The following is a 20,661-nucleotide window of genomic DNA, read 5'->3' on the forward strand; positions in this document are numbered from 1 at the left end:
CGATTCCAAGGAACATTGTCAACCAGAACTGAGAATGAAATTGTGCTTGGTGCTCCTCCTGGCTTGTCTCATCCTGGATATCAGCATGGGTTTAAAAGAAGTCGATTTAATTAAGAGGCATTTCACAGCCTTCTATGAAAAGGCGAAACAACAGACCGGGATTGGAATCCAGACAGTTAAGAAGGGCTTTTCAAAGGTGTCCGATGCTATGAGAATCAAAAAGTAAAAAAAAAAACAGTCCGACTTGCAGTCTTACAAATTAATTTACAAGTAGACTACTGATGCGACACTTTTTAAAGTCACACTTTTAAGGTCTTGCTTGGAATTCAGGACCTAAAAAGCCAATTATCAAGCAGACTGCTTTTAATGGACCTAGTAGTCAATAGGGTATTGCGTAGTCGGTTGCACCAAAAACTTTCGTAATTGTTTGGAAATTTAAAATGCTATGCAATAAATTTTAACACAAATATATATTAGACTACATTAGGAATAAAAGTTTAATTTCTGATATTTTTTGTTGTCTTATCATAAATTACATTTAATTGTTATAAATAAATAAATAAAACCGCATGTTTCAATTGGTTAGCCCCTGGCCGTGGCGGCCACATTCGCAGCCTGCTGGGCAATGCCCAATCCCTGGATGGTGGCATCCCGAGTGTGCTGGCCAACGCGTTCCTGTAGTGGTAAATCTATCATAAGTAATTGCTCATACTAAAGATGTAGTTGAAAGACTTACGATTTTCTTGCCAATCTTCTTCAACCAACCAGCCTCGGATTGACCCAAGCTGATGGCCAGGATGAGCGCAACGAAGATGAAGACCTTGTAGAAGTTCATATTGAGTTCAGGTATTGGATATTCCTTGGAAACTAGGAGCTTTGCTTTGAGCTGTTGCTGTGGGTGCAGATGCTGAGCGACTGATGACTGATACGACCAGTCAGTGCCTTTTTTATAGCTCATATAGCTCCCCGATGCTGATAAGCCTCGCAGCGCAAAAACTCAACAATTGATGGATGAACGAGGGGATTTTGCTCGGCGAAAAAGTACACGGATCAAAAGCAAGCAAAGCAAAAGCAAGTGCAGAGAATGTTAAGATATGCCGTAAACAATATTTATATGATCGACTTAAACATAAACGTCGGATGTTATAGTATATGTAATAAATTCTATAAAATCTATTAATACTGAATAATTATTCAAAAGATTATATTGTAAGAAAAAGTTACTTAAGCAGGCTGCAGTTAAGAAGACTCCAAAAATTTCACGTATCTAGTTCTATTAAGCTTCGAGATATGGTCAGAAGCCCCAAGTTAGATTCAAAATTTAAAAATTCTAATCCTCACAACAAAGCTTTGCCATGTAAGATGCAATGCCAAAATGTTGGGTATTTCCGCACGCTCGCAATTGGCCCCACAGATAGGATTGACATATGAAGTGGATTTGTCGGGTAACCACCAAAAATGCTTGCCATGAAACAGAGACAACTACAACATTTTTACTACAAATCAATTTATGAATGAAACTTCACGTGGGTTTTTCTGCTTCCCCATTTCCGACTACAACTGTATTCAATATGTGTGAATATGCCACTGACCCGATCGGGCTGATAATATGAATATTTTCAATGTCGGATCAGTTTAGTGTGCAAACACTTAAAAGTCAGCCAGGTGTTGTTGCTCTGTCTCCGTTGCCATAGCGCGTTATCAGCGTTTCTTCCCAGTTATCAGCTTGCTGCGTGAATTGCTCTACTCTGCTCTGGCGGTGCAAGCTGTGAGTCCCAGTGGATCGATTTGCGGAGAGACTCAAAGAAAAATTCCCCGCGATGTTCAGATACCAGCTAAGTAAATCTATACAATAGATAAAAGATAATAAAGCTCGCTGGAAGTATAATTGTATGCATGTTTATGCACATGTCGTTTGGGTGTTCATATCGAGAGAGAGAAAGAGAGAGAGAGACAGTCGTATATTAAATTGACCCTGAAGTTCTCCCTCAGTGCACCTCCGCGCTTGTGAGACCAGCACAAAGAGGCCCTTAAGTGTAACAGATAAACTTATGAGGAACTTAGTTCTCATCTTCCATAACTGTCTAGACTGCAGTTTTTACTGTGCCGCTCCGCTGTTTCGAGCGTTGTCTTTTAATTAGACAGTCAACTCTTTGGATAAACATTTGCACAGTATTAAAGTCTATAATAAATATACTCTATAATTATAGATTGAATGCAGCCTGCAGCCTGCTGTGTTAATATTCGCCAATAAATTGCATTTATTTTATTTTTGTCGCCCTTTTATGAGCTTTGTTTACCCAGCAGATATTATATATGGTTTATACACAATTATTAATTTATTATAATTATAAAGCGTACATTTATAAGGGCTAAATGTATACATGTTTTAAATTTGAATGTATTATGCTGTGCTCTTATGATATTAACTGGTTTTCAAAAGATGTTTGCACTCGAATACCCTACCCTCAAATGCAAAATAGATGACAGCAACAAAAAACCAGTTGCATTTATTGTCTTATTTACGCTTCTCTGGACGCTCAAAGTCTTTTACAGGAATATACCCCAGTGTGCCAGTCTGTCTGAGCCTGTGGCTGAGTCGGAGTCGCAACTAGATGGTCGGGGTCTGGGTGTTTGGGGCTGTTATGAGCTGCCTGTAGTGCCAGGCAGGCTGCGCTTGTCACTCAGCGGTTAATTCAAGCGATTCTATTTACATTTTAGCAAAAGGCCGCCGCAGAACCGGAAAGTAGAGCAGCAGCAGCAGATACTTTTTGGCGGAGGGATGCAGCGGCAGGGTGAAGGTGGTTGGGGGGGGCAGGGCAACACTTGGCAACTGTTGTGGCGCTTGGCTAAAGTCAAGACCCAGAAGCGTAAAGCGTTTCACTTGTTAAGGAAATTAGTGGCATATCCTGACAATGGGCACATCCTGCTCCTGCTCCTAGGCTTGTGCTCGGCGTTGCCTTCCTTGATTTAATTCATTTGTTGTCTTTGCTACGAGTCGCTTTTTGTTGCTTGTTTCTTTGTTTTGGTGGTTGACAGTGTTTCAGTTGCCACGCCCACTAATTGTCGGCTTTGGACACGGGTACAGTTGACTTCTCGATCCGCACTAGATTGCAATTTGCCCAGACCAAATATTATGCTTGCAAACAATTTCAAGCTAAGCAAATGAAACGAGTTTCGGAATTGCCGCAGCCTGGTAACAAACTAATCGTTCTAAATTTTAATCAATAGTTATTTGTTAAATTCGGAATGGCTTGGCTTTGTATAAAAATGCCAACATCTACACACATCTGTGCAAGCTACACTTTTAGCCTATTTATTACCAATTTCAACAAGACAATCATGTTTGTGCTTCTCATTCTGGCCACCAGCTTGGGCCAAAGCGAGGCTGGTTGGTTGAAGAAGATTGGTTAGAGAAGTAAATATTAGAAAATTTTAAAACAAGTATATTTGGTTTCTTTGTGCTACTAGCCATGCTCTGTGGCTCCCAGTTCTGCTACAGCCCCTGGCTAAAGACAGTGTTAAGTTAGGCTAAGTTTGTACATCATTTCATACTGTCCTATATCCAATGCTCAACTTTACTCTGCCTAAAAAAAGTCTACTCTCGATATTGCAAACGAAATTTCGATAACCTGCCTACCTTTTGTGTTTATTCTGCAAGCCCTGCTAGCGGGAAGCACAAATTGTCTGTTCACAAACAAAATCCCCGAGCCCCAACGATCGATCTGTTTTGTCTTTGCGCTGCGAGGCTTATCACCGCCGGAGAGCTATATGAGCTATAAAAGAGGCACCCACTGTCGTATCAGTCATCAGTCGCTCAGCATCAGCAACAAAAGCAACACCTCAAATCCCAGCTCCTAGTTTCCAAGGAATATTCAATACTAGAACTCAATATGAACTTCTACAAGGTCTTCATCTTCGTTGCGCTCATCCTGGCCATCAGCTTGGGTCAATCCGAGGCTGGTTGGTTGAAGAAGATTGGCAAGAAAATCGTAAGTCTATTAACCATATTGTTTAGTATAAACAAATACTTATTAAAGATTTACACTTACAGGAACGCATTGGCCAGCACACTCGGGATGCCACCATCCAGGGACTGGGAATTGCCCAACAGGCTGCGAATGTGGCCGCCACGGCCAGGGGCTAAGATTATTTACAATTCCTGTTTATTTATTAAAAATGTATTTATTTAGTTGTAGCGTTTTAAGTAAAAAATATAATTTCAACATTTAAATTTCTTAGTTTCATTTTCCGGGATTCATGGCATCCAAAATTATGATTATTATTTCATTTGAGATGCAGCTACGAAAAGAATGCCTTAAAATAGCTTTAGATATTTTTATATATAAATATATTTAATACATATAATTTGTGTTTGTTCTAAATTATAGCAAATAGCCTCATGGTTTTTCTTTTGCTAATTTATTGATTAACTGTTTATTTATTTTTTGCATGTTCTAATTAAGTTTCTTATTACTAAAATATGTTCATTATTTATTGGCAAGTGATTACACGGGGTTATTTTTTGATACCGTAAATAATAAATACTTATAAATAATAAATGCATTTTAGAGTCTGGTAAACAAGGTTTTAAATGGAATATTCTGCGTACTTCGAAGAACCCTCATTAGAATCATGCTGATGGATCGAAGCTAATAAAAGTGTTTACAATATTTTTCTTTTCTAAATAATAGTTAAGGTCTGAAAAAATGCAAATATATCATGCTTAAAAGCTCAGCCAAAAGGTATCAGAATTATTTTAAGTCTGAATTTCCTTAAACTAACTCTTAAAGACTTAATAAATGTATAGAAGAAATATATATTTATATATATAGCAGAAAGCGTCTTAAGTATAGGTTTGTAATAATTTCTTAATTTTTTTACGAACGCATTGTCCATAATAAGCGCAGGCATCAGATCAATTGGCAAAATGCATCGTGACCCCAGTTTTAGTCACTGCGTCAACCAAAGAGTCTGCCCGCGGATCGATCCACTGGGATTCACAGCTTGCACCTCCAGAGCAGAGTAGAGCAATCGACGCAACAAGCTGATAACTGGGAAGAAACGCTGATAAGGTGCAACAACAATAGCGACAACACCTGGTTACTTTTTACTTGTTTGCTCACTAAACTGATCCGACATTGAAATGTTCATATTATCAGCCCGATCGGGTCAGTGGCATATTCACACATATTGAATACAGTTGTAGTCGGAAATGGAGAAGCAGAAAAACCCACGTGAAATTTCATTCATAAATTGATTTGTAGTAAGAAACATTTGTATTTCACAGAATTTTTTGTTTGTATCTTTTTTATGACAAACATGTTTGGTGGTTACCCGTCAAAGCCACTTCATATGACAACATTATCTGTGGGGCCAATTGAGAGAGTGCGGAAATACCCAACATTTTGGCATTGCATCTTATATGGCAAACCTTTGTCACGCGATGTGTTAAGTCTGGGTAAGGCTTATAATCGGTTGTTATGGTCTACACCCATTTGCTTTGGATATGAAAGGGTATACAAATAATGGGTTTATGCACATGTAACAGGCAGAAGAAAGCTATTTTGACTACATAGAGTATATATGTATACTCTTCAATCTTGAAGGGGGTTTCTTGCCATTTTTCAAAAAAATTAGCCAGGTAGGTGGATTTTATTTGAATTTTTGAATGTCGGAAACGGCAGCTAGGCGCCGACTGTACGGTATATCTTAGCCAGGCACTCCCAACTTGAGCACATTAACTTGTTCTTTTTCTTGCAAAAATAACTCTTGGGTTTCACTCAGAATCAATAGTTTTTATAGAATTACAAAATTATAAAAACATAGCCCCAAAGTTTTTTAAATGATTCATAAATTATATTTTGTACGGCATACTTTACCACTCTCACCTTATGTGCTTTTGTTCCGTGTACTTTTTCGCCGAGCAAAATCCCCTTGAGCATCCATCAATTGTTGAGTTTTTGCGCTGCGAGGCTTATCAGCATCGGGAAGCTATATGAGCTATAAAAAAGGCACTGAATTTTCGTATCAGTCATCAGTCGCTCAGCATCTGCACCCACAGCAACAACTCAAAGCAAAGCTCCTAGTTTCCAAGGAATATTCAATACCAGAACTCAATATGAACTTCTACAAGGTCTTCATCTTCGTTGCGCTCATCCTGGCCATCAGCTTGGGTCAATCCGAGGCTGGTTGGTTAAAGAAGATTGGCAAGAAAATCGTAAGTCTTTCAACTACATCTTTAGTATGAGCAATTACTTATGATTGATTTACCACTACAGGAACGCGTTGGCCAGCACACTCGGGATGCCACCATCCAGGGATTGGGAATTGCCCAGCAGGCTGCGAATGTGGCCGCCACGGCCAGGGGCTAAGATTATGGACAAATCATGCTTATTTATTATAAAATTATTTATTTAGCTGTAATGTTTTAAAATAAAAACATATAATATCAAATATATTTAACAAAAAACATATACAATTGTATCAAATTGCGGGTTTCATGGCATTCAAAATTTTTGGAGATTTCTATAGCTACGAAAATAATTTCTCAAAAACGCACTCAAAATTATTTAATAGAAAATCTATTTTTATGAACTTCAAAATGTATTAATTCTAAAGGGAGTAGCGTTAATGTAAATAGCGCTTAAAAATTATATAGCCTTTTAATAGCCAGTCTCAAATTATAATTATTTGGAGAAGCTTTTAATTTTTTGTTGGATTTTTTATTTATTATTTTTGAGCACGTTCCCAAAATTATTTTTTGTTACTAAAATGTGTTTATTTATTATAGAAAAGTCATTAGGCACGGGTATCCTTTGTAACCATAATAAAATAATTTTTAGAATCTGACAAACCAAGTATTAAATCTATGGCGATCTGGCATCACAGAAATTTATTCATTTAAGTTTTTTGTCTTTGATAAATTTGTTTACACTTACTAAAAATTAAACAATATTTCGAAAAGTAGCTAGGGTTCTTTTGTATGTATTTTGTTTGTAATCAATAAAGCAACTATCATTATTATTAAATAATTTAATTGTGTTAATGGATGTGGAATAGTAAACTGTAATTTCTATTTTACCAAAATGCAATCTCAAATGCAAAATAACAAATGTAAGTTAATGCTTTAAAGAACTTGCAGCAGAACTTTCTCATTGTTCAAAGCTATATAAATGTGTTTAGAATATTTGCCTTTACTAGTTGAACACTGAAAAATGTCACGTATTCAGGAGAGTCAAGAAAATCTGCCCGCAAACCAATCCACTGGGATTCACAGCTTGCACCTCCAGTGCAGAGTGGACCAATCGACGCAACATGCTGATAACTGGGAAGAAACGCTGATAAGGTGCAATGACAACAGAAACAACAACATTAACAACAACAATAGCAACCACACCTGGTTCTTTATTAAGTGTTTGCTTGCTTAACCCATTCGTCATTGTCATATTATCAACCCGTTCGGGTCAGTGGCATATTCACACATATTGAATACAGTTGTAGTCGGAAATCGGGAAGCAGAAAAACCCGCGAAAGATTTCATTCATAAATTGATTTGTAGTAAAAAACATTTGTATTTCACCCAATTTTTTAGTTGTCTCCGTTTCATGACAAGCATTTTTGGTGGTTTCCCCACAAATCCATTTCATATGACAACATTTTCTGTGGGGCTTATTAAAAGAATGCGGAAATACCCAACATTTTGGCTTTGCATCTTATATGACAAAGGTTTGTGGGGCGATGTTTGAAATCTGGGTAGGGTTTAGAATTGCTTTTTTTTGCTCTGCACCTATTGAAAGTGGATATAAAAGGGCATAATATGGTTGTGCTAATGTATGTTAAGAACAGAAGGAATCTCCTTTGACTTTATAAAGTATATATATTCTTCAATCTAGTCCAGGTTTTCTGATTATATCTCAAAATTGAAAAGAGCTAGATGCACGAAATTATATACAAAAACATACTTTATATCTGTCATTAATGCATAAATGATTTATAGATTATATTTTTTATGGAATACTTTATTGCTCTCACCGTATTTGCTTTTGATCCGTGTACTTTTTTGCCGAACAAAATCCCCTCGTTCATCCATCAATTGTTGAGTTTTTGCACTGCGAGGCTTATCAGCATCGGGAAGCTATATGAGCTATAAAAGAGGCACTGACTGGTCGTATCAGTCATCAGTCGCTCAGCATCAGCAACAAAAGCAACAGCTCAAAGCCCACCTCCTAGTTTCCAAGGAATATTCAATACCAACACTCAACATGAACTTCTACAAGGTCTTCATCTTCGTTGCGCTCATCCTGGCCATCAGCTTGGGTCAATCCGAGGCTGGTTGGTTGAAGAAGATTGGAAAGAAAATCGTAAGTCTATAAACCATATTGTTTGGTATAAACAAATACTTATTAAAGATATACACTTACAGGAACGCATTGGCCAGCACACTCGGGATGCCACCATCCAGGGACTGGGAATTGCCCAACAGGCTGCGAATGTGGCCGCCACGGCCAGGGGCTAAGATTATTTACAATTCCTGTTTATTTATTTTATAATATATATATATTTATTGAGTCGTAGCGTTTTAAAATAAAATAATTTTTGGAAAAACGAAGAACAACATACGTTTTATTTTTTTACTGGAATGATATGAAAATGTAGTTCGAAATATGGTAGGTAGAAATATATAGTTGTATTTTTACAAACTTGGAAGGGGAATTTTTCTCAATATGAAGCAGGCCATTTCCATTCTATTTTGAGCATTTCAAGCTAAGTATCTCAAACTGAGTATGAAAAAATCTTATATTTTTTGCGAAACATTTTAGAAACATGCACGAAAAATTGTAATTACTTACGAAATTATATTACTAGGAGCTGTTTTACTGCTAAATTTATAATAAAAGCTACTGATGTTTTTTTTTTAAATATTATAAATAATGTTGTTTCATTTATAATACTGAAGAATATGAGTATGCAATTTTTATTATAATCTAAAATAAACTTTGCTCATAAACAATTTTTTGAGTAATTTTTGAAAGGTTTTTCACATACCTATAAATCAATTAAATGTATGTTGCTAATAAATATATTTGTTCGTTTTTTTGACGAGTTCTTTATTAATTGTGTAATAATTATTTACAATGATTTTTTGTTACTACCCGATGAACCCGTTTGGTTGTTTTGAAACTGAAAAGGAAATATTGAATACAGTTTACTTTATCTAATAAATCAATGAATGTTTAAGGAACTTGTTGGCAGTAATTGTTTTATAATTTTTAAAGACATAGAACCATTCGGATTAACTATCTTTGTTGTATTTAGTAAGTGATTCATAGCTGCTGAAAAATGTTGCATTTATTATTTTATTAGTTCTACGAATGTTAATAATTTATCGCAAACATCTTGTTTCACATAGCTTGACACGCTTTAAATGAAACATTGACTTTCCCATGAATCACACTTGATGATTTATATCAAAATTTGTTTCATGAAATTTCTGGCAAACAAAAGTTCCCCTTTAAATTCGAATCCCGTTTGTTGATGATGGATATAAAAGCATCTACTGCCGGTCCAGTGGGTCATCAGTCTTTCGGTTCCGATTGCTCCAGCAACATAGCCAGTTTTGTTACCAAGTCGAACATGAATTTCTACAAGATCTTTATCTTCGTTGTGCTGCTTTTGGCTATTTGCATGGGAGAAGCTAAGGCCGACTTTTGGAAAAGGCTTGGCAAGAGAATTGTAAGCCAAAAGAGCACAGAGATTAAGTTTTTAACTTCCAGATAAATCATAATAGTTACATTTCCTAATAACTAATGATATATACCTATAAATTTCACGTTTTCAGGAGCGCATTGGACAAAATGTTCGGGATGCAACAATTCAGGTTGTGGATATAGCTGAAAGGGCCGCAAATGTTGCCGCTACAGCAAGAGGCTGAAAAGGGATGCAATTTCTAGATCTGCTTAAACATATTTATTTATTTATTTGTAGTTTCTTAAAAATTAAATATATATTAATAAAAATTATATTTTATTTAATTCGTTTCACATTTCAAACAATGTCTAGGAATGTCTGTTTTATTGCTTTAAATAGTAATAAAAATCGAATAGTAATAAAAAACATTGTTCAGGCTTAGGTTCGGCTGTTCTTCAACCAAATATTGCAGCTTGCGGCTCGATGGTTCATGTTTGAACATATTGGAATTCAGATTACAAGAAAAATGTGGTGAGTCTCGCTTTAAAAACACATTTGATCAATAAACAGCATTTAGATATCGATTATAATAGATTGTTTGAATACGAGGAATGTTACCGATTATCGGACTTGCACTAGGTATTGAGTGATGCATTTTCAGAAAAACATTATACCCTTTTTATCCATAAGTTTATGCATGTGCTCTACATTCCATACTATCTGAATAATTAGCAACTTATATTAACATTGTCAAGATCAACCCATTTGCATAAATCTAAAACTAGGTACAGTTGTTCACGTTTCTGTTTACTTCACAGGGTTGATATTCGAGAACCGAATAGTTCTCACAGTTAGTTCAAAACTTCCACCAATTGCACAAGTGTAAGAGCTCCCTTGGCAATAGACCCCGGTCCCTTGCATGTGCCCGGATTCCCGCAGCCGCTGTTGCTGGTCATTTTGAGCATAAAACGCGTTAAAATGTCAAAACACTTGTGAACCTCTGGGTTTGGGTTGACGAGGGAACCCGGCTAGAGGTTAGCCTCTGGCAAGCATACACATGTGTGCGCATGTGTGTGTATGGATGTGTAATTTGCTTTGATTTACTTACATTTGGGAGCACGTCGACACGTGACCGCAAAGTTTACATTAAATTATCAGCGTGCCCTGTGAAAGTGCATACATAGTTGCCATTAAAGTGCCCAGATTGCGAGGGGGTAGGGGTGGGTTGGCATTGGGATATGCTTGAAGGATTACCTGCCTGCACTTGAGCTGCAAAAGTGAGCAAATGAATTGAATTTGAATACGAATACGAGCAGGCAACGAATGCGGCCTAATTACAATGGCAATGCTGGAGGATTAGGGCAACTCGCCTGGGAAATCGACAGGCTGGGCTGGCTCGTCCTTTTACAATGTCGCTGCCGTTGGCGGTTATAAAACTCGTGGCACATGCTCTGAATTATTGACAGCTTCGGCGTTGCAAGTGCCAGTCAATCATTATCATTTGAGCGCCTCAAATGCCCTGATTAGAGCGCCACTGTCAAATCATTTGAATAACAATAAAGAGACGGCGAAATTCTAATTTATGCATTGATTTCCCCCTGCCCACTCGGGCGGCTTATGTAATAATCATTTTTAAATTACAAAAAAAAACGGCAGACACATCGCCATCTATAAGTAATTTAACAACTTCCTGACGCCCGCCCGCAGCGCGGATTGTAAAATTCTCTTTTTTATTATTTGCCTGAGAGCTGGCGTCGTAAATCCCAGAAAATCATCTGTAAGCCGCGCATGGGGCCGCATCAAACAACAACAGCAACAACACTTGAAAATATGTCGAAATATTGTAATATGCGTCGCAGATAGACAGGACGCACATATAGACCATATATATATATATATATATATATATGTATATATATGAGGCATCCCGCAGGGCTGCCTCCAAGGCAGGCTCTTCAACAATCGTTTACAATCCATTGAGAAGCTGACGATGTATCAATAATATTTGCCCGAACTCGAGTTCAAAAGGTGGTGCTTGTTGTGCTTGCCCACATGCCTAAAACATGCAGCACAGTGTAGCTGGGCAGGCTGTTCGGCTGAGCTAAAAATAATGTTTGACTTAATTTCTTTTATGGCTCAATATAACCATTATTCGCACTACTTGAGCACACGGCCAAGTGGCGTTTGGGCCGCATAATCAGCAAATTTAAATTCAATTCGCTCTTCGCCAGTGATTTTAAAATGTTTTTGCCGCCGGGCTGTTGGCGTTGGGCGTTGGGCAAAGGGCGTGGCAATTGTCAGCCGCACACTCTAAGGTCGTGCCACAAATTTACGAACGCCGTCTGCGGAAATCTTTGCCAAAATTTTAATGCCACGCAGCACTCGCCGCAATCGAGCGTAACAATTTAATTTGCTTAGACCTAACTTTGCCCCACAATTTATCATATTTAAGAAACGATAAGCCGTTGAGTATGGCATAATTTAATAGTTTTTGGTGCACAGTTTTTTAGAGCTCCGGTTTAAACCTTTAACAATGCAGCTGCAATCTGCAGTGGACTTTGCGCCCAATCATCATCTATCACAGCTTTTATTTATTTCTTTGCTAAAGGCTCTGATATTGATAAAGCATGAGAATAAACTAGGGTATCTAGGGTATATATACCTACCTGAATGTAACTTCGCTCTGCTCTGGCTTGCACATATCGATAAATATCAATTTTAGCGTCTGAGGATATCTTTTAAAAGATTAGTTTTATGATATCCTATCCTAGTTTATCACGTTCATCTTAAGCCATAGACTATATTCTAAATGCGTTATAAATCTCTCTTCGCGGTTTAGTCTAAAGAAATTAAAAAAGCTTATCCCTGTAATACAGGATACATGTTAGTTAAGCCCGTTCGCCTAGAGACCATATTCTAAATGCGTTATAAATCACAAAGAAAAAATTCATTCTATGCACTATTTCATATAGATTGTTATTCATTTTTTATTTTGGTGTTTTTTGGCTATATGGTACAATGCAAAAATACAATTCAATTTATGAAATATTTTTGTCTTTTCTTTTTATTCATTTTTATTTTTTGGGACTGTCTGAATGTATGTGCAGCGTGCCATGAGAAATGCGATGATATTTTCTACCCCGAGGTTGGGCACTACATTTCATACGCAATTCAATGGCTTTTGTTCTGTAGGAAACTCGGCTGAAGGACTCACATGACGCCTGCTCGTTTTGCCCAGATTTATGACCAGCTTGACGATGGCGCATTACATTGTCCAAATTAATAAAAGGTGGACCCTTTGGCCACGGCGCCGCTCAGCACCAGTCTGGGGTCCTGACAGTGTACGCCCCTTTCGCCCTGTCGACCCAGTTGTCCCTGTTCCCTGACCTCTCACTCCTTTTCAGGCCACGGCGCAACAATTTAATAAACACCGCGCACTGTTTTGCGCGCTCTTTTGGGTGCATTTCAAGCACAAATGAAATTGTTTTGCCTGCAGCAAATGTATCTGTGAGATACAAAGCAAGAACAACTACAACAACTATCCAGCCAAGCATTGTGTTTAGGCATTCAACTGCGTATTTTGCGCATAGCTGTTGTCTAATAAAAAAAATTATTGAAATACTGTCGATTTCCACACGAATGCCTCGCAATGACAAGCCTTTTCACCAGATCAGCTCAGATCGCGTGAGGGTGATAAGGCACATATGAATATTTGCGCTTATGAATAGCTGAGGATGAATACACTCGTGAGTGCCTGGCTGACAAATATTTACCATATGTCCCTTAATATCTTTAGAGGCTAGGCGAGACTTCAAGCTTTAAATACGCAAGTGTTTTAATACCATGTAAAGGGTGTATCCGTCTCTATAAAGGCATAATATATATCTTGGAAACTAAAAAACCTAGAGCAAAATGTACTCAAATGTACTGGTTATATTTGGTAAATTTATGGGAGTTGAAGGTTGGCGAAATTGCATTAAGAAATAGTTTGGATTTCTTCAAATCTTGTAGAGGGCTTTATGATTTAGTCATGAAATGCGTAACGCACAGTAGGAGATATCTCCGACCCTTTAAAGTAAGTATATATATATATATTCTAGATCAGCATCAACCGCCGAGTTAATATAGCCATGTCCCCCTCTATATGTCTGTCTGTCGAACTATTTTCTCTGCTTTAAAGTTGTCGGCTTGAAGCTTTTTATAGGTCCGTCTTTCTGTTGTAGGCAGTATATATGCCGGAAACAGTCGATCGGACTAGCATATCATATAACTGCCATAGGAATGAACTGTCGAGAGGCGGCTCCTCTGCTGGTTACATGAAATTCCGATACGAATTTGACAATCACTTTACTGCCAGACAATATTTTGTATTAGTATTTGATTCTGAATTTTTTTATCAATAGAAATTCTCTATTAATCTCTATATAGATAAGCTGGCAATCCAATTAAAACTTATAACACACACTTTTGACTCTCAATTCAATTAATAACAATTTAACGCTCCGTGGCACAGTTCCCAATTGCCAGTTCCCAGTTCCCAGTTGCCTCGATTATGAAGATAAAAGAAAATGTGGCCGAAGGTTTTCCTTCTGACAGGCGCACACGTCAGTTTCTGGCCAGGCACAAATTAATCTCGATCCGTGGCAGCGGTGACGAAAAAAATGCCAAAAATTATTAATGAGGACGCATGTGTGAGTGGGAAAAGTCTTAATCAGAGTAAAAAGAGAGAATCAAGGACCAAACGGACCAGACCGACAGGACAGGCACCCTCATTAACGGGAAATTAGTTTTGCAGGAGTGTTCCTGGTCTGATTTCTGGCGATGGGCCCTGCCCGAGCTGGTGTCAAAATGAGCTGAACAAAGGCATCTGCCTGCCGTGGGGGGTGATTAAACGCGGAAATGAAGCAAACGGCCTGTTTGGCCGGCCAATCGACCAGCTCCGGCTGTTTGCCAGTCTCCTGTGACGTTGACACTTCAGCGATTAGCGCCGAATCAAAGCCAGTTCGAGGTGCGACAAAGCGCATAATATTAGAGCAAGCAGGAAAAAAGAAGAAAATGCCAGAGGATTAGCTCAACTTTGGCCCAGTTATTGTCTGTACTTTTTTCCCAGCGCATTTGAATTAATTTTGGTGCGGCACTTGAGTGCCACACATAAATCCTCAGCGCGTTGCATTGTCCCGAGTGCTGAGTGTCCTTTGAGTGCACTTAATTATGCGGAAATTGTATTAGAAATGTGTGCGACCTTTTGCTTTCATTTCTGACTTATTTTACATCAAATTTGCGGCAATTATTTTCCATTTTTGCCCGAGCCTGCGGCTGATGAACGTCAAATGCAGGCGCAAATGTTTTAGTTTCTTTTCGGTACAGTTGTGCAACATTTTGTTGCACGTTTTTGTTTTTGTTGTGGCGTGTTTGATTCTAAAATTTCAATTACCAGTCACTCAGCCCGCCAAGCTAACAATGCGCCGCGTTGTTTGTTATTTGGTTTATTGATATGTTTTCAAGTCCCTGGAGTATATCGGACTACGTCGAGCTGCCTGTCATTTTGCGTTTGTTTTATGGGGTCGGAGTACCACTTGCCTCTCTTCCCACTCCAACTTATTGATGCCCTCTGCCAATAATTTGTTTAATGGCAGCGTAAAAAATTAGACCATATTGAATGTCAATTGTTTGATTTTTTGATTAAGGGCACCCGCCTACGTTGCCCAGTTCGTTGTTTGATTATGGCTGGGCCTGAGCTGCCTCTCAGCGCTGATTAAATATTGAAAGAGTAAAGTGGCGTAATATGAAGCCGAAACGAGCACAGACAGGACCTTCGTCTGGTTGTAAGTGGAGAGTTTTTCTTGTACACCTTTTCATATAATAAGCAAGAGACGCGCGCATTATTATTTTTGGCTTATTTTTCAAACATTTCTAAAAAATAATTTCTAGCGTCATCAGCTGTCACGTCTTTCTATTTTTTTATCATCAATTTGAGGCATCATTAATCAAAACTCTTTTTGGCAACAGGATATTAGCATAACGAGCTGTAAGAAAAAGTCCCCTTCGTGGATGCGGCCAAAAAGCAAAGCAATGTCAATTTACGCGTCACAAAGCGTTGGAAGAAAACCATTTTTGCTAAGGCTTAAAAATTGCAAACGAATGTGTAAAGTCAGGCGACAGTCGGAGTGCGCACATGTGCTGCAGTTCCCAGTCTACAAGCTGAGAGATTTCGCGCTTTTCACGGCATGGCTACTACAACAACAACAACGCCAATAGCAACAACTATGCATATCCTGGCAAAACATCATTAACTTTGCGGGGCTACGGGGTTGCATAGGCGTGGCAAATGCTGATGGCATTTCCACTTTTCCGAGCGACAACGCCCATCTCGTCAGGACACTTTCACTTGCCACTGTAGCTTTTGTTATACTCTGTAGCCATTGAAAATGATCAAGAAGGGGTATCATGATTTTTTGCAAATGTATGTAACAGGTAGAAAAACTAGGCATGTTCAATGCCATAAAGCATATATATTGTTGATCAGCACCAATAACTTAATCTGTTTAGCCATCTGTCCGTCCGTTCAAACATCTGCCCGAATCTATAAACATGTCAATCCCAGAACCTATAAGAGCTAGAGACAAAAGCTCTATGCCTAACACATAGTCTCCCAGATATAGAGAATAATCGATTTTAAGATTAGGAAAGGTTCTCTTTTTAGATACCTCCCAAGATCGATCAATCCGTTTAAAGCAGGATCCTTGTACTTTGATATATATATAGATTTATCATATCATCTGTCTGTTACTGCAAACAAATTCTGGCGTTCATATTAGACTATGCTGCTAAAAAATATTATATTAATTGAGGGACACAGGGTATTTTGTAGTTAAGCCCAATTTGTTGTTGTTGTTGCGCTTCATTTGCAATTTTTATAAATTTTGCAAAGTTGTGTGTGTGTGTGTGTGCAACATATGTCTAATATGTCTGCGCGTTACTTTTGACGTGCCACTGATTGGCGCCAGTTTCAAGGGAGCTGGTTGGTGACGTGGTAAAGATGAAGGTCGGGCTGGGGCAAGGCCCTTGGCTGTGGGTGACGCCAGCTTCAGTTAAATGAATGCAAATTTTTATTTAAACATTACGGTAACAGCATTGAGCTGTCAATATGTTTGTCTTTTTATTGTTGCTGCTGCTGCTGTTGCTGCAACCCGATGTGGCGCCAAGTGCTTAAGCGAAGGTGGCGAGAGGCTAGCAAGGATGTGGCATGTGGCATGTGGCGTGTGGCGTGTCTGTTGCTGACAGCTTGAAAAATGGCAAATAGCGAGCACTGCAAATAACATAGAAATTTGATGTCGCAACGGCATCGAATCGAATGAGTGCTGAATGTATATTCAAAGTATGTTCAGAGCTTTACACATTTAGTTGAAAAAGAAATTTTCTAGAAAACTAGGACAATATTTTCTTGATTAAATTCAAAGGGCGTAGGAAACTTGTTCAAGAATTTACTTATAAATCTTTATAAAAGATTCAAAGTTATAAAAATGTACATGCACTTGATTGAAATGAGAAAGTAAGGATATCTTCGAAGAATATTTCATATTATTGTATGCGTTTCCCTTTAGCATATAAATATATGAAGATCATAGTGGAACTCAAAAAATTCGAGTTTGGTCAAGTTATTTTTATTTTCTTTTCTATTTACGCTTCCTTTATTTCACATTTCAAGACAAAATTAAAATCCCCTCACAAGCGTATAAAATAGGTCTCCATACAAGAAACTCCTGTCGGTTCCGACAAGACGAACCTCTGCACAGTTTTTAAGACTTATCATATAGTATTTCTTAAAAATTGTAAAAATATTAATGCAGTCAGCTTGCTTTCAATGTAAATAATATAATAGTAGTATTAATTGTGTCTCCTGTCGATTACACTCGAGCAGAGCTTTCATATTTCTTAATCTTATGCATTTATCATTACACACACACATTTTGACTTACACTCCACGCTGTGATTAGGGGGAAACAGCCATAAAAATTATTAATGATTAACGCTTACAAAGAAATGAATAATTCCAGGCAATAAAAAAACAACTAAACTGAAAAAGGAAAGGCCCCTATGTGGGCCATATCACATTTCGTCATTTCGATTTCGTTGAAGGAAGAAGACGAACAGTTGTGACTCGATCGCGTGCCGGCCAAAACAAATCATTAATCATCGAACTGTTGCAATTTCGGTGGCTGTGGTTAAAATTAATTTTGTAGAAAAGTACAAAACGCCCCAGGCGACCTTTTGGGATGGGGGGTAACAGGGGGTATTGCTGGAGCCGAGTGCCAAAAGCCTCGGGGACCAAAACAACATTAAAAACTACTAAAAAGGCGCAGTGGCCAAAGGAGTGGCGGGCGGGGTCGGATTGTTGCTGAGGCCTGTGTCTGACACATGCGGCGCTTCATTTTTTACGAGTACAGAAAAAAACTTTCACACATTGTTGTTCGAATGTGTAGCGAAAGCGCCGCGGGATATTTGTGACACTGCCGCCGCCAAAGAGATGCCCCGCCCGCCCAACAGCTCGCAACTTGGTTGCGGCGTGAGCAGGAGCAGGAGCAGGAGCAGGAACAGGAGCAGGGGGCAGAGGGCTCAGCGGCACAACCGGGTGCGTCATGTGTGTATTGTAAATAACGATTTGCGACGATTTGTGTCACGGGCGATGACGTCGTCCCCGTCGATATCATTGATACTTTGTCAAACGTGTAAATTACATGGCGCATTCGGCACTTGCGATTTATTTTCACATGCAAATTTTCCCAAAAGCGAAAGCGAAAAACCCGTCTGATGACGGCGACAGCATCATCATTATTCAAAGGGCTGGCAAATCCCAAAGGGGCTGCCAGTTTGACACGCGTTCGCGAATCCCTCGCAAACTACTTTAAAATTTCAACCAATTTCAAATGACTTCTTGTCACACATGTGGCCTGGAACTGGGAGTGGGTGCAGAACTGGGAGCGGAGTCTAGGGCCCTGCATCGTTAGTGCAAATCGCATCATCGCGTCGCTTTGTGCGTTTTGATTGATGTCAGACGCTTGTAAGTCGCCGCTCAATCCGCATTCGCACATCCCGAGCTGCCGCTTTGCCCCTGCCCTGCAGAGAGCGTGCGGTTTGACTCTAAGCCGACATTACCTTACCCCTTTTGCCCTGGCCCGGCCCCTTGCGCTTTGACATGCGCTCGTCACGCGATTTTTCAGCAGTTTTCCATGCGTTCATATTTCGTAATATTTCATAAGAATCTTTATACATTATTTTTTCTCGGCGTGATTTATGAAAGCCTGCCGGATGAGCCACCCCAGACAGTTGAGTCTTGTTTATAAGGGTTAAGCTGTTTCAATTTCACTCCAGTGATTAGGTTAGATAAAGATGATAATGATAAGGTTGTGACACATTGGGGCGTACACAGTTTTGCATATGTTAATGTAAATAAAAGCAGGGCATGTCAAACTGTGCCCCAGCAGACAATCGTGCCGACAGGACAAATCAGGCTGCGACTACTCTACTGACGCCTCAACTCTGAGCACTTCACAAGCAGCCTACAACTTGAAAAGCGCCCTATCTCTAGACATTCTGGGTCAGATTTGGGCCATGGTCGCTGCGTTGAACTGCGAATGGCACTCGATTCTAGGAAAAGATCTGTATCTCGAGACCTTACCAACTAGTGCTATACAAGACATGGAGCAGCGGGCACCCTCGCTGAACAGGAACTTTTTTAATAATTGTAAAATTGTGGACACTATGACCCCGATTTTGTAAGTTTACATAATAACACACACAACAACTGTCGCACTCGTGTGCATTGGCAAGTGAACTTTGCCCACTGAGGCGCAACAATTGACGCATAACATGAACTTGACCAGTCACCGAGTGACCAGCCATTTATAAATTTTGACACGACGACTATGAAAACTTTGGGCAGTCCGAAAATGCCGCCAGCTGCCTAACCTGTTTGAAGTTTAACGCGCGCGCGCGCCCATGTGACAAATGTACAAACAAATGCCCAGTTATTCACGCTCAATGACTTTCAATTAGAGCAACAACAGGACCTGGCGCCGACCACTGGTGGTCGCCTGGTCAAGTGCGCGTCCTTTTGCGTCAGTTGCCATGTTAATTGGCTAACACGCAAGGGTTAAACGTGCCCACTGTCCACCCCAATTTGGGTGTCCAGCTCGGCGCATCGTTCATCAATTGTCCTGATGCTGATGATGATGCAGCAAACTTCAAAACGTATTTTCTGCTCGTTAGTTTCTGTAATTTTCTAAATTTCTAATGTGCAGTCTGTACCCTACCCTTCCCCGCCCCCCTCACTCCACCCCTTTCCAAGCTTGTTATGTCGCACCAATTTTTTGCTGGTCATTTTGGAAATTTGTCTGCTAATCAAAAAAAAAAAAAAAAAAAAAAAAAAAAAAACAAGAATGATTCTCAATAAGTTTGAGCCCACAAAGTTCGTGTGTGGAATATGTATTTAATTTGTAGCTTTTCGTTCTTTAGATAGAATTTTTAAAAATGATAAAAAATAAAATATCGACTTACTTTAGAACAACATCCCTTTGTCGGGCATCCATAGTGCAGCCTTGACATTTTGAATGAGTCGCATTTGCAAAAAAAATGTATTCAAATTAAAAGTCCAAAACTTTATCGCAAATCAAACATATGTAAAACGGTTCTCACGCATATCTCAACCATAAAGATTTTCAAAACACAGCATTAATATGTTAGATATTATATTTAATTTTGTATTGTATGACAATAAATATATTGTATGACAATAAAATGAAATGGGTGTGAAACTGTCATAGCTTGTAATTCCAACATTATTAGTGTGTTGAGTATAAGTATAACGAAACAGTCTCCCTTATGAATTCGTAAAACTTAAATCAATTTGAAAAACAAATAGAGAAAAATCATCAAAATAAAATGTGACAACGTGGCCTTTATACCACTCCA

General features: G+C 38.8%; 5 protein-coding genes and 2 long non-coding RNA genes across 8 annotated transcripts; 4 read left to right on the forward strand and 3 right to left on the reverse strand.

The window, feature by feature from the left end:
* Window positions 1-473: 473 nt before the first annotated feature.
* LOC6632627 (cecropin-2) lies at window positions 474-918 on the reverse strand. The gene is made up of 2 exons (XM_002056068.4): window positions 737-918; window positions 474-675 (listed from the first exon to the last, which is right to left on the reverse strand). The coding sequence occupies exons 1-2, from the start codon at window positions 833-835 to the stop codon at window positions 583-585; spliced, it is 192 nt and encodes a 63-aa protein (XP_002056104.1). The 5' UTR covers window positions 836-918; the 3' UTR covers window positions 474-582.
* Window positions 919-3,800: 2,882 nt separating this feature from the next.
* On the forward strand, window positions 3,801-4,234 carry LOC6632628 (cecropin-1/3). The gene is made up of 2 exons (XM_002056069.4): window positions 3,801-3,992; window positions 4,055-4,234. The coding sequence occupies exons 1-2, from the start codon at window positions 3,894-3,896 to the stop codon at window positions 4,145-4,147; spliced, it is 192 nt and encodes a 63-aa protein (XP_002056105.1). The 5' UTR covers window positions 3,801-3,893; the 3' UTR covers window positions 4,148-4,234.
* A 1,790-nt stretch (window positions 4,235-6,024) lies between these two features.
* LOC6632629 (cecropin-2-like) lies at window positions 6,025-6,491 on the forward strand. Its single transcript, XM_002056070.4, has 2 exons — window positions 6,025-6,220; window positions 6,282-6,491. The coding sequence occupies exons 1-2, from the start codon at window positions 6,122-6,124 to the stop codon at window positions 6,372-6,374; spliced, it is 192 nt and encodes a 63-aa protein (XP_002056106.3). The 5' UTR covers window positions 6,025-6,121; the 3' UTR covers window positions 6,375-6,491.
* Window positions 6,492-7,062: 571 nt separating this feature from the next.
* LOC116650330 (uncharacterized) lies at window positions 7,063-8,514 on the reverse strand. Of its 2 annotated transcripts, none has more exons than XR_004303302.2 (4): window positions 8,424-8,514; window positions 8,035-8,331; window positions 7,400-7,789; window positions 7,063-7,327 (listed from the first exon to the last, which is right to left on the reverse strand). It is a non-coding gene; the product is annotated as an uncharacterized lncRNA (long non-coding RNA). The 2 variants fall into 2 exon arrangements; XR_004303301.2 differs by having other exon boundaries at window positions 7,063-7,340.
* LOC6632630 (cecropin-1/3-like) lies at window positions 8,142-8,567 on the forward strand. Its single transcript, XM_002056071.4, has 2 exons — window positions 8,142-8,363; window positions 8,426-8,567. Exons 1-2 carry the CDS (start codon window positions 8,142-8,144, stop codon window positions 8,516-8,518), a joined length of 315 nt encoding a protein of 104 aa, XP_002056107.2. The 3' UTR covers window positions 8,519-8,567.
* Window positions 8,568-9,570: 1,003 nt separating this feature from the next.
* Window positions 9,571-10,003, forward strand: LOC138910935 (cecropin-C-like). Its single transcript, XM_070207183.1, has 2 exons — window positions 9,571-9,735; window positions 9,842-10,003. The coding sequence occupies exons 1-2, from the start codon at window positions 9,637-9,639 to the stop codon at window positions 9,932-9,934; spliced, it is 192 nt and encodes a 63-aa protein (XP_070063284.1). The 5' UTR covers window positions 9,571-9,636; the 3' UTR covers window positions 9,935-10,003.
* On the reverse strand, window positions 9,634-20,454 carry LOC116650291 (uncharacterized). The gene is made up of 3 exons (XR_004303266.2): window positions 20,248-20,454; window positions 9,821-9,930; window positions 9,634-9,720 (listed from the first exon to the last, which is right to left on the reverse strand). It is a non-coding gene; the product is annotated as an uncharacterized lncRNA (long non-coding RNA).
* Between the last annotated feature and the right edge of the window lie 207 nt (window positions 20,455-20,661).

Source organism: Drosophila virilis, chromosome 2 (genome assembly GCF_030788295.1).
Source record: "Drosophila virilis strain 15010-1051.87 chromosome 2, Dvir_AGI_RSII-ME, whole genome shotgun sequence".
Classification (NCBI taxonomy): domain Eukaryota; kingdom Metazoa; phylum Arthropoda; class Insecta; order Diptera; family Drosophilidae; genus Drosophila; species Drosophila virilis.

Excerpts from the sequence above, each read along its gene's own strand:
- LOC6632630 (XM_002056071.4), top strand. The coding sequence starts at position 8,142 with ATGAGCTATAAAAGAGGCACTGACTGGTCGTATCAGTCATCAGTCGCT. Across the intron at positions 8,364-8,425 it reads AGAAGATTGGAAAGAAAATC|GAACGCATTGGCCAGCACAC; the intron begins GTAAGTCTATAA and ends ATACACTTACAG.
- LOC6632629 (XM_002056070.4), top strand. The coding sequence starts at position 6,122 with ATGAACTTCTACAAGGTCTTCATCTTCGTTGCGCTCATCCTGGCCATC. Across the intron at positions 6,221-6,281 it reads AGAAGATTGGCAAGAAAATC|GAACGCGTTGGCCAGCACAC; the intron begins GTAAGTCTTTCA and ends TTACCACTACAG.
- LOC6632628 (XM_002056069.4), top strand. The coding sequence starts at position 3,894 with ATGAACTTCTACAAGGTCTTCATCTTCGTTGCGCTCATCCTGGCCATC. Across the intron at positions 3,993-4,054 it reads AGAAGATTGGCAAGAAAATC|GAACGCATTGGCCAGCACAC; the intron begins GTAAGTCTATTA and ends TTACACTTACAG.
- LOC138910935 (XM_070207183.1), top strand. The coding sequence starts at position 9,637 with ATGAATTTCTACAAGATCTTTATCTTCGTTGTGCTGCTTTTGGCTATT. Across the intron at positions 9,736-9,841 it reads AAAGGCTTGGCAAGAGAATT|GAGCGCATTGGACAAAATGT; the intron begins GTAAGCCAAAAG and ends TCACGTTTTCAG.
- LOC6632627 (XM_002056068.4), bottom strand. The coding sequence starts at position 835 with ATGAACTTCTACAAGGTCTTCATCTTCGTTGCGCTCATCCTGGCCATC. Across the intron at positions 676-736 it reads AGAAGATTGGCAAGAAAATC|GAACGCGTTGGCCAGCACAC; the intron begins GTAAGTCTTTCA and ends TTACCACTACAG.